At 30.1% G+C, this 12,591-nt stretch overlaps 2 protein-coding genes across 2 annotated transcripts; one reads left to right on the top strand and one right to left on the bottom strand.

The window, feature by feature from the left end:
- Positions 1-273: 273 nt before the first annotated feature.
- Positions 274-1,651, bottom strand: LOC135953173 (putative odorant receptor 92a). Its single transcript, XM_065502899.1, has 4 exons — positions 870-1,651; positions 613-814; positions 401-556; positions 274-339 (listed from the first exon to the last, which is right to left on the bottom strand). Exons 1-4 carry the CDS (start codon positions 1,649-1,651, stop codon positions 274-276), a joined length of 1,206 nt encoding a protein of 401 aa, XP_065358971.1.
- Positions 1,652-5,616: 3,965 nt separating this feature from the next.
- Positions 5,617-11,454, top strand: aln (allnighter). Its single transcript, XM_065504933.1, has 6 exons — positions 5,617-5,920; positions 5,987-6,139; positions 6,206-6,343; positions 10,302-10,510; positions 10,574-10,711; positions 10,774-11,454. The coding sequence occupies exons 1-6, from the start codon at positions 5,771-5,773 to the stop codon at positions 11,171-11,173; spliced, it is 1,188 nt and encodes a 395-aa protein (XP_065361005.1). The 5' UTR covers positions 5,617-5,770; the 3' UTR covers positions 11,174-11,454.
- The last annotated feature ends 1,137 nt before the right edge of the window (positions 11,455-12,591 follow it).

Genomic DNA, 12,591 nt, shown 5'->3' with positions numbered 1-12,591 from the left:
CAATCGATTGCAGCTATTCAATTTATTCATTTCATTAATTTTCAAAGAACACAAAGTGCTTTATTTATTTAACGTGTCACAGTGCTAAAACTACATATATAATTTCCAATGCTAAACATATTATTACCACATCACCACCAATATATGTATCTCGAATGTAGATCATAGGGCTCAAACAAATTACTTACAGTCCGCATTAGATAAACAATTCGAACAATTTGCAATAATGGTGCAACAAAAGTGCAATTTTAACTTGAAACTTTAAATATTTCTTTAGAATCCTTCCTCCTCCATGCGAGATTGGAGTAAAGTGAAAAACTGATATGCCGTTGTCATTAGCTAAGAAATCAGAATAATATAAAACAAACTGTTTTGTTTAAAATTCATTAACAAAACTTACATTGGAAAAACTCTCCATGGAAATCATAAAGAATTTAAAAGCGGTCAAATGGGCAGGCCTCTGGGAACGAGCAATGGCCAATGTCAACATGCGCTGATAACGGACATCTGTATTATACCACTTCTGGCCCATTAAAGACTCCCCCACCTGGGCACTCTATAAGGAAGAGATCAGTTTTCAAGCTTTTCAAAAAAAAACCTTATTTTACTTACACGTTCCATGAGTAAAGTGCTCATTAGACAAACATAATACACCTGTATGGTGGCAGAGGCGAAAAAGCCAATAAATTTTATGAAATCAAACAACTCGGAACCGGTTATAATCTGCACGCCAATCAGCACAATAACCATAATGGAGATCATGTAGTTCAACAGAATGGATAAACTGAAAACGTTGTTAACGCTTTGGGCCAAACTAAAGAAATTACAATGTAAAAATTCATTAATTTCAAAATCATGGTTTGACTTACTCATTCAATAGATAATGCTTTTCCAACACATCCTTCAATTCATTCATATCCTGTTCATAGTCCTTGGGTTCAAAGTTTACAATGCGAAAACATAAATATTCAAAATTCAAAACCACCATATAAACAGTGTGCAGCAACAAAGTATCGGAGCCCAAAAAATAGCAGGACAGCGTAAAACCACCCATAAATTGTGTAGCATAAGCGCACATATACACCAAATCAGAAGAGGTATCGAACGGATAAGACAAAATATAGGGCAGCCTCTGAACGAATACTCTACGCTGTATATACTCCACACCCGACTGCACTATGGGAAAACTCATGAACATTAAAGCAATGGTCCAGTGACTGTAAACCATGATTCTCGAGTGATACTGAATATATTTGTAACCCTGAGCCAATTTAAAATCTCGAATTTCTTTATCGCTTCGAGGAAATAATTTCTCCAAAGTCTTTAAGACGCGATCCAAAGTTTTACGTCCCCAGACCACAGAAAGTGTTTTAAAGAAACCATTCGTTGCGAATGACATGTACAAGGACCACTCGGTCAAATGTACAGTACTCTCGAATTCATCCACGATTATATAACTGACTTTACAGGAGAAGCTGGTGGCTAAATTTATGAGGGTCACTGCCATTATAAACTTTTGCCAGTTGGTCATTATATCGTATTCATCCCAATGGAATAGTTTTATGCCCACCGTGGTATAGAACTTGAAGGGCAAATAAAAGATATCCCTTATAGTTATATCTTTTTTTTTAATAGTTTTAACAGCAGACATTTTGACTTCACTTTTATTCTTGCTTTTTATTATTTTTTTTTATTTATGCAAAACTTTTTGCAAACTTTACTAGAGACAGACTATTGGAATTCTTGTGCAAGTTTTAGTTTTTATATGACTTTTCACACTATTATTAAATTTCTTGTGCAATTAAATGTAGTTTTAATTATAGATTATTGTTGCATTAGATTACAAAGTATTTTTTTTCCTTTTTCAATAAGTTATCATGGATTTTTTTCATAATATGTGCCATCCTCATGAAGGCAATTGTTTTACGCATAATTGTTATTGATCCCATCTTTTGGATGGATGGATATCGAGGGCTTATATTCAAAAAGATATGATAAAAATATCTCCTGTTAACAGATTTTAAACATTACAATATGTACTTTAAAATTCAAATAATGAATTGTAGATAGTCCTTTTTTAAATAACGTTTATAATCACTTATTAGCTTCATAATTGCTATTGTATAACTTCTGAATATTAAAATTGTATGTTTTATGGAGTTAGTTAACCATAACTCGCAAGAGTGGCTCAACAAAACACCAAAAAAAAAGTAAATATAATTTTTACACCCTTCACCTTCGTGAGAAGGGTATACATCTTCGGGAAATCAGTCCACAAATGGCTGAGATATGAGGAAAAAACCAGGACAACCTCGATTTTTGACATATACTGGATTACTAAGTCATTAATATTGTTACGTTTTAACCTTTTCAAAACGTTGGTTTATTTCCTTTAAATTTTAGTTTGAAAATTGTAACAACTCTTTATTTATTTAAAATGTACAACAACAGAATTAAATAGTCACTCAATGTTTTTTTATACACGTTTATAAATTCGAAGAAATACAGACACACTTTATAATGTAATTCACTTGAAAAACACAGCACACTTTAAGGCACTCAGTTGATGTTTATTCAAATAGGGTCTCTGATAAACTCCCTAACGACTGCAACCTCTGCCACAATTTCGTAACAATATAGACAATATGGATATCTAATGATAGATATTTCAAAGACCTTTGCAACGACGTATATAAGACCATAGTAAGTTGTAAGTAAGTTTTTTCACCAAAAAAAAATTTAAAAAACTATTTTTTTTTAAATTTAAAAAATTTAAAATAACAAATGTAAAAAAAAATTTCCAAAAAATTAAAAAAAACAACTTTGGAAACAAAAAGTAAATTTTGAGTACCTAAAAATATTTAAAATTTTTGTATTTTGAAGTATAATTTGGTGAAGGGTATATATTAGGAGGCCCTTAATAAACGAAAGTTGGATTTTGGCCATTCTCACCCCCCGAGTTTGGTGAACATTAGTAAAAAAATCATCCTGAAAAAATTTCAGGTAAATCGGTTGGGGTTAAGACGTGCCGCAGCCCTCTGAAGTTTTGAGATGTATTTATAAGGGGAAAAAAATGCATTTTTTCAGTTTTTGTAAAAATTTTGCCATTAAAAAATTACTTTTGCAATTTAATTTAAAAGAATAGAAATGTGTACGTAATTGTCGTTCTAATGAGACATAAAAAACAGAAATTGGTCAAAAAATGTTAAAGTTATTAAAAATTCGCCAGGCCATTAACGTGTCTCAGGCAACTAGAATAAGAAAGGTAGGAACAAAATTAACATATTTTAATAAATATTACTTGATATATCATATTTATTTGAGTTCTTGTCTTCGTAGAATACCGTTAACCTATTCGCAGGTATGACCAAAAAAATTAAATTTTTTTAACGGCAGTTTCAAAACTCCATTTTCAAATTTTTAAAAATTTTGTTAAACAAATTTCAGAATTTTTTGATCATCTCATTGGGATTTATTGACAACATAATAGGGAATAAAAATATGAAAAAAGTATGTCAATACCGCCTATAGTTTTTCCATATCTTCGATATAAATTTTGCGATTTTCGAGAAAAACTAATTTGTTGTCCATATTTTGGCGAATGAGCCTAATTTCCTTACTGTTATTAATTTTAAGTAAAATCTGTTCAGAATATTATAGTCCAGATAATTCTAAATATACTCTAAAAGTTTTACTAAAATTGGAAAACCTTAAATCGTGAAGGTCAAAGGTCAAATTTTTCAATATTTGGAATTTCTCTTGGAAAAATAACGAAATGTTGTATATTTTTGGGCCTATATTGATGAAACTTAACAAAAATATAACACAAAGCCTAGTATTTACAAAAACAGCAGATAAAATTAAAATTAACCCTATATAGCACTTGGGGTTAAAATTACCTTCTAAAACCATAAAAAAATTACGATTTTAAAAGTTTGGGGTCATTTTAACCCCAAGTGCCATTAAGGGTTAATTTCCATTCTTGTGCTGTTATTATAAACCCTAGAGTTTATGTTATAATTTTCTTAAGTTTCATCAAAATCGGCCCAAAAATAAATAACATTTCTATATCTTTAAATTAGAAATTCCAAATTTAGAAAAATTTGACATCTGACCTTCACGATTTGAGGTTTAACGTTTTCCAATTTTAGTAAAACCTTCAGAGTATATTTATAATTATCTGGACTATAATATTCTGAATAGCTTTTACTTAAAATTCATAACAGTAAGGAAATAGATCCCATTCGCAAAAAAATGGCCAAATAATTGGTTTTTCTCGAAAATTTCAAAATTTAAATCGCAGGTACGGAAAAACTATAAGAGATATTTTCATAATTTTTCGAATTTTTATTCCCTATTATATACTCAATAAATCCCAATGAGATGATCAAAAACTTCTGAAATTTGTGTAACAAAATTTTTAAAAATTTTAAAATGGAGTTTTGAAACTGCCGTTAAAATTTTTTTATTTTTTTTGTCAAACCTGCGAATAGGTTAACGGTATCCTACGAAGACAAAAACTCATATACAAGTAAATATGGATATATTCTAAGTAAAAATGAGCTTTTATTTTAATATTTATCAAAATATGTTACTTTTGTTCTTACATTTCTTGTTCCAGTTGCCTGAGACACGTTAATGGCCTGGCGAATTTTTTATAACTTTAACATTTTCTGACCCATTTCTGTTTTTTATATCTCATTAGAACGACAATTACGTACACATTTCTATTCCTTTAAACTAAATTGCAAAAGTAATTTTTTAATGCAAAATTTTTACAAAAACTGAAAAAAATTCATTTTTTCCCCTTGAAAATGCATCTCAAAACTTCAAAGGGCTTGTCTTAACCCCAACCGATTTACCTAAAATTTTTTTTGGATGATTTTTTACTAATGTTCACCAAACTGGGGGGGTGAGAATGACCAAAATCCAACTTTCGTTTATTAAAAGCCACCCTAATAAACATTTAATGAAATAAAAATTGGATTTAAATTCGATTTTTCTTTCGATATTTAATTATTTTATTTTTCATATTTTCAGCATTTAGTTTTTAAATGACATTTAAAAAGTTCAAAATATTCTCTATGGTTTTTTGTATCTCTTGTAAAATTCTTAAAAAGGGACTAATCATTTTTAAACACTAAGCTAATGCTATGTTTACTGGAAAAAATCATTTACTATCCTTTAAATAAAACCACCACTGTTATACAAGTGCGCAGAATCCTTATAACTTGTTATTCCTTTTTCCTCAACACTACAACCCTGATTGTAAGAAAGTCCTTTTCCATAAAAGAAATATATATTTCAAAGCTTATTAGTTGAGCATTTTATTAAATATAATAAAAAATTCAACATAAACCATTTTACAGCTTTAAAAATCTTAAACTTCTGAGCTTTCACTATCACCATTATTATTGTCCTTTATTTTTTGGTTCATTTTAAAACAGCATAATTGTTATTCTACTGTTTAAATCAAAAATGTAAACATTCTATAGTATGCACAGGAAAAAACGTAAAAAAAAACAACAATGCAGCTAAACAAAAAAGACAACACGAGGAGAATTTAAAAATCAAAACATAAACAAGTAAAAATCCTACAACCCCTGCCATAAAATACCAAAAAAAAAAAAGAAGAAGAATCCTGCTCATTAGACAAACAATCCTAGTAGAGACGAAATGTGAAAAAATTGGCCAAAATCAAATAAAACGAAAATAAACAAAACAAACAAACATAATCAATCCAAAATAGTTAATAAAAATCCCCAAAAATATGTTAAATGCTTTTAAAAGAAGATTTCGCACTTTGCTGCAGCGTTTGGTGTTATTAGCCATCCTGGCTGGGATTTTCATGCTGGTGGTGTCCTACATGAATTTGGAATTTTGCTATAGAATCATGTCACAAAATAGTCTAACTTATATGGTAAGTATTCTTTCTACTGTTAGATAAAGTAAAATCTTAAAGAAATTTAAATGTTTTGTTTTTTAGTGTAAAAAGTACAAAAACTATGAATATAGTGGCTCGTTGTGTGAGGAATTGTGTACTAATGAACAGTCCTTTAAGTCCTTTAAATGTCCCCAAAATGACATGAGCACAATTATGTTTACGGCTGAGAAGAATGGCGATGTGTATGCAATTAAGGTAAGGAAACATATAAATTATATACGTAAAAGCTGGATAAATATAGAATAACGTTTTTATACTTAGTTGGCTCGCCACATTAAGGATGATTTGAGCTGGGTGAATAGACATGGCGAGCAGGTGTATCCAAAAATAGAAAATTTCCATCATATTGTTAAAATGCATATCACTTTGAAGTACAATGTAACACTGGATGATAATATGGTATGTACAAATTGTCATGTTATTTTTACATATAATGAGGTATGGTGCTTTAAAAGGCCTCTTAAAGAGAGAAAGTTTTTGAAAGTTTCATTGTTTGGAAATAAATCTGGCATTTCGAAACGGCTGGTCCGACGGGGATAATATTTGCGTGGACGTAGCCAAGGAGTATTCGAGTTTAAGTTGTTAAAATGGGTCCTACATAATTTTTAGGGGCGGCGCTATGGGTGTTTAAAATAGGATACCTTCGACATGTAACCTTTTTATATCAGTCCTTCAAAAATATTGCACTATTTCATATTTTAGGAAAAAATCTGACTAACTCAGAACCATTGACTTGTTGTGGAATACAATATATAGAAAATTTATAAAAAAAAAAATAAAAAAAAGTGCAATATTTTTGAAGGACTGGGTTTTTAAAGTGGCATATTTTTTAATATAATTGAGATATTGACTTGAAATTTTTTTTTAAGATCAAAAATTAACTTATCTAAACAAAAAAAAATAATTCGGAAAATGTTCCTAATATTTACAATCCTATTAAAATTTTTATAAATATAAATATATAAATAAAAATCAATGGTCGGTCGTTGGTAATTGCATCAGTAGAGAACGGCCGGACCGATTTAGACAATTTTTTTTTAAAATGTTGGTCATAGCCCAACTTAGGTTTTTAGGGAATGAAAAATTGACCACGCCTACTTTTACGCCCACTTTTTTCGATTTATCTAAAATCGGAAAACGGCTACGATTTGGCTAATTTTTTGTTTAAATGATCACAGTAATGCAATTTAAGATTTTACTGAAAGAAAAATTGACCACAATTTTTTTTTCGATATATCTAAAATCGCAGGACGCCTGGACCGCTTTAACTAATTTTTTTTTAATGTTCGCAATACATAGTCCTCAAAAGTTTTTACATAAATAAAAATTGTCCACGTCCACTAATACGCCCACTTATTAAATACATCTGCAAAATACATCGGTCTGTGATCAATCATATTTCAGACCAAAATTCGATTACCTATATAAAAACTCACAATAGCTTAAATCGATCATAAATTGGCCAATAAGCGTTTAATCAAGAAAAGCAGCTCGATCTGTGATCACTCATATTTCTGACCAAAATTCGATTTTTTATATAAAAACTAAATATATCTAAATTCGCTAATAACTGGGCCAATAAGCGTTTAATCAAGAATAGGAGCTTGATCTGTGATCACTCATATTTCTGAAAAAAAAAATATTTTTTATATCGAAACTCACAATATCTAAAATCGCTAATAACTTGGCTAATAAGCATTTAATCAAGAAAAAGAGCTCGATCTGTGATCACTCATATTTCTGTCCACAAATCGATTTTATTTATATAAAAACTCAAAATATCTAAATTCGCTAATAACTTGGCCAATAAGAGTTTAATCAAGGACAGGAGCTATATATATCTGTGATCACTCATATTTCTGAACAAAAAAAAAACATTTTTTATATCGAAACTCACAATATCTAAAATCGCTAATGACTTGGCTAATAAGCGTTTAATCAAGAAAAGGAGCTCGATCTGTGATCACTCATATTTCTGAACAAAAATCGATTTTTTATATAAAAACTCACAATATCTAAAATCGCTAATAACTTGGACAGGACAACGTCTGTCGGGTCAGCTAGTTGTAATAAAATCTCTATTTATTAACTAAACTCAATGAAATTTTCAACGTTTTTATACCCTTCAATTTCGTGTCTGTCTGTCTGTCTGTCTGTCGAAAGCAAATTTCTGAAGACCCCAGATATCTACGGGATCCAAGTCTTCAATAATTCTGTCAGACATGCATTCGAGAAGTTTCCTATTTAAAATCAGCAAAATTGGTCCACAAATGACTCGAGATATCAGAAAAAAACCAGGACAACCTCGATTTTTGGCCTATTTTTGACCTATATCTGGATTACTAAGTCATTAATTAGACAATATGGATATCTAATGATAGACATTTCAAAGACCTTTGCAACTACGTATATAAGACCATAATAAGTTGGACCTACAATGGATCAAAATCGGAAAAAATATTTTTTAATACGAATTTTTTTTTCACCAAAAAAAAAATTTTTAATAATTAAAAAAAAAATTAATTTAAAAAAAAAATAATTCGAAAAAAAAAATTTTCATAAAAATGAAAAAAACAACTTTGGAATAAAAATAAATTTTGTTTACCTAAAAATATTTAAAATTTGTATTTTGAAGTATAATTTGGTGAAGGGTATATAAGATTCGGTACAGCCGAATATAGCTCTCTGACTTGTTAAATTTGTCATTCTAAATAACAAAATGTTAAAAATACTTGTCAAAAGGTCATATTCCTAAAAATTAAAGCGAAAATCCCAAAAATGGTATTATTTACAATTTTGCCCATAGGGTTCACATTTATTTCGGGGCTGGGAAAATACTTTCGGTGTAAATACGGAACACATCAAGGTTTCCAAAGCTGCTTTTCGTTTTCTGATCCCAGCTTTGGGATTTTAGAACATGTGGCCCAAATTGGAAATTTTGATAAAAAAAATAGGTCAAATTATGAAAAGGGGCGACATATTCGAAAAATAGAACATGTTTCTTATACAAAAATGTTCTGCGTAAATTACCCTACAGAAAAACATAAAATTATTATATGTTCTTAAAGAAAGTTTGTTTTTAATAAAAAAAAGAGTTAAGTAACCCTTTCTCCCAAAAAACAGTAAAATCTACTATTTTTTCATTTTTAAATTGAAAATCGTTTATTTTTTTATCCATAATTGATATTGCTCTGAAATCTTTTGTATATTAATGGTAATTTAGTTGTCGAACTAACAAAAAAAATTATAAAGACCTAGCCGAGCGCTTTCTAAATACATAAAAATCTTTCAAATCGGATGGGAAATAAAAAAAGGCAAGAGTTTAAGTTTTTACATGACGAATTTTACTTTGAGCCCCCATAGCGCCGACCCTGGAGCATTTGTAGATCCCATTTTAATAACTTAAACTCGAATACTCATTGGTTACGCCCACGGACGAGCCGTATAGAAATACCAATACCATTATTTCCAAAAAAAATAAATTCTGCCCCACTGAGCAACTGTAAAGATTCTTTGGAAAATTAATTAAAATTATGCTTTAAACACACAATTAAAATACATACATACGTCATCACAGCTACACGGCTCCGCGTAAGCAACAATGAATAATAACATGTATCAAAACTTCGAAGTCATGCTTTAAAGTTTAAACATATATACACAGCTACACCACTACAAATGCCGTTGGCAGCAATTGTGGCCCTGTAGTCAGCTACTTAATTATAATGTAAAAGACAGCAAATATTTCCTATCATGCTCTGACAGCAATTTGGTTGGTCCACGTACATTTTAGACAAACTACAAAAAATTCCCAAGCGTTTAAAAATTATGCATATCTGAGGAGACCTATTTTCCTGAGAGATCTTTTTGGTCTATATTTAAAAAATATACACTCTCCCCCGCGTAAATAAGAAATCTAATACGAATATCTAACACTCTCAGTCTCTGTAAAATATTCTGAATCTTATTACAGGACATTTGCAGAGAAAATTATAAGCCTAAGGGCCTAAGAGAAACATAGAGCGGAAACTAGAAAAAAACTCAAACAAACAAATTACTCAAAATTATTGTTGTGTTGTTTTTGTTTTCACATAGTTTTTTCTGCTAATACATTCTCACCACTTAGATTTCTGACAACTGAGTTAGGCCTTTGACAGGAGAGTTTCTTCTCTATGTCTATTCTCTAAGCCTAAGGGCCTAATTCAGAAACACGAAAGAAAAACATTTTTCAAATTTTTGTATGAAAAACACTCAAACATTTTTTAAAAACTGAGTGATTTTGATGCAAATATTTAACAAAAACTTGGTTCTCCTATGATTTAATTAAAAAGATAAATACATTTCTCTTTTGTTTTAGATTCGCGCCTTGGTGAATCAAGAAATCGACAAAAATAATCCGCAGCAAATGTTAAACTTTTGGAGACTTTTCAAAGACAATAACTACATGATGAGTAAACTGTATGATGAGGAGAATTTATTTCCCACAGTATTGGGCTCCTGTGGTCCCTATTATGCCACCGAGAATTTGAATATACTAAAAACTGAACAAACATTGCTGCAATATATGTAAGCTAAAGTAAAAAATAAATGTTTAAGCCATAATATTAAACAAATAAATTTTATTTACAGCTCCTTTGATTGGCAAAAACGTCTTAAGTTTGCCTTAAGCCTTATGGAATTTGTATTTAAAATGGATGAAATGAAACCGGAACCACTGAGAATGTGTAAAATGAAAATAAGCAATTTTGGGGTGACAGGAGACAAAAGGTAAGAAAGTGAAGGTTAGAAAGTATTTAAAACTATAGTATGATTAAATGTTTTTATTTTAGAATAAAATATGAAAATGCCGAACATGTGTTTGTGGAAACCCAATTGGATAAACTGCTAACGAATGGAGCTGCCTGTGAGGAGGATGTCGATTGTAGTTACCACTATTGCATGGGCAAATGTGATCAGGAGAAGCTAACATGTTCGGGTGTGCAACAGAACAATAATCTACAAATATTTTGTGACCAAATCCTTAAAGGGGGCGGTCTATTTCCCGGCCTCTTGGCCTCCGCCAAAACACCCAAAAATCTCATGAAACTAGTTAAAACTTGCATAGATCCCTCAAAGCTGGCAAATAATCATGTGGCCGGCAGACAATATGCTCCAAATACGGAATTAGCCTTAAGGCTGTACAATGAAATGAAACGTTTACACAAGGCCACAGCAAAAGCTGGCAACTAGATAATTAATACGAAGAGCTTTGTTCAGGAGCATGAGAACAATATTGCAAATTCCTGGGGGGAAAAATAACTTAAAAAGTTGTTTTTTTCAAATCCACTACTTTAAATGAAATGTACTTTATTTATATTAGATACAAAAAGAAAACCCTCCTTAAATTAGGGTAGCATGTAGTGAAACTATAAGTCTAAAATTACTGCTCAATTACAGTGTTTTTATTTTAAAAGCTAATTTATAATAAAATAATTAAAACGGTGCGCTTTGCTACCCCAATCGTAGTAAAATAAAAACTATGAAAGAATTTTATAACAAAATTTATTTTATTTATTTAACAACGAATAACGAATAGAGCTATTTTTCTTGATTAAACGCTTATTAGCCAAGTTATTATCCAATTTAGATATTTTAAGGTTTTATATAAAAAAATCGATTTTTGTTAAGAAATATGAGTGATTACAGATCGAGCTCCTTTTCTTGATTAAACGCTTATTGGCCAAGTTAAAAGCGAATTTAGATATTTTGAGTTTTTATATAAAAAAATCCATTTTTGGTCAGAAATATGAGTGATCACAAATCGAGCTCCGTTTCTTGATTAAACGCTTATTGGCCAAATTATTAGCGAATTTAGATATTTTGAGTTTTTATTTAAAAAATGTGATTTTTGTTCAGAAATATGAGTGATCACAGATCGAGCTCCTTTTCTTGATTAAACGCTTAATGGCCAAGTTATTAGCGAATTTAGATATTGTGAGTTTTTATATAAAAAATCGCTTATTGGCCAGAAATATGAGTGATCACAGATCGAGCTACTTTTCTTGATTAAACGTTTTTGGCCAAGTTATTAGCGAATTTAGATATTTTGAGTTTTTATATAAAAAAACGATTTTTGTTCAGAAATGTGAGTGATCACAGATCGAGATCCTTTTCTGGATTAAACGCTTATTGGCCAAGTTATTAGCGAGTATAGATATTTTGAGTTTTTATATAAAAAAACGATTTTTGTTCAGAAATGTGAGTGATCACAGATCGAGATCCTTTTCTTGATTAAACGCTTTTTGGCCAAGTTATTAGATATTTTGAGTTTTTGTATAAAAAAATAGATTTTTGTTCACAAATATGAGTGATCACAGATCAAGCTCCTTTTCTGGATTAAACGCTTATTGGCCAAGTTATTAGCGAGTATAGATATTTTGAGTTTTTATATAAAAAAAACGAGTTTTGTTCAGAAATGTGAGTGATCACAGATCGAGATCCTTTTCTGGATTAAACGCTTATTGGCCAAGTTATTAGCGAGTATAGATATTTTGAGTTTTTATATAAAAAAAACGAGTTTTGTTCAGAAATGTGAGTGATCACAGATCGAGATCTTTTTGTGGATTAAACGCTTATTGGCCAAGTTATTAGCGAGTTTAGATATTTTG

This window comes from Calliphora vicina, chromosome 3, assembly GCF_958450345.1.
Source record: "Calliphora vicina chromosome 3, idCalVici1.1, whole genome shotgun sequence".
In the NCBI taxonomy this organism is placed as follows: Eukaryota; Metazoa; Arthropoda; class Insecta; order Diptera; family Calliphoridae; genus Calliphora; species Calliphora vicina.
The sequence above is the reverse complement of the archived record's forward strand: the minus strand, read 5'-3'. Positions and strand labels throughout refer to the sequence as shown.

Bases quoted from the DNA above. Each gene is read 5' to 3' on its own strand.
- LOC135953173 (XM_065502899.1), bottom strand. From the start codon at position 1,651: ATGTCTGCTGTTAAAACTATTAAAAAAAAAGATATAACTATAAGGGAT. The intron at 815-869 runs GTAAGTCAAACC...TAATTTCTTTAG, and splicing joins AAGCATTATCTATTGAATGA to TTTGGCCCAAAGCGTTAACA. The intron at 557-612 runs GTAAGTAAAATA...TCTTCCTTATAG, and splicing joins GCACTTTACTCATGGAACGT to AGTGCCCAGGTGGGGGAGTC.
- aln (XM_065504933.1), top strand. From the start codon at position 5,771: ATGTTAAATGCTTTTAAAAGAAGATTTCGCACTTTGCTGCAGCGTTTG. The intron at 5,921-5,986 runs GTAAGTATTCTT...TTTGTTTTTTAG, and splicing joins AAAATAGTCTAACTTATATG to TGTAAAAAGTACAAAAACTA. The intron at 10,511-10,573 runs GTAAGCTAAAGT...TTTTATTTACAG, and splicing joins CAAACATTGCTGCAATATAT to CTCCTTTGATTGGCAAAAAC.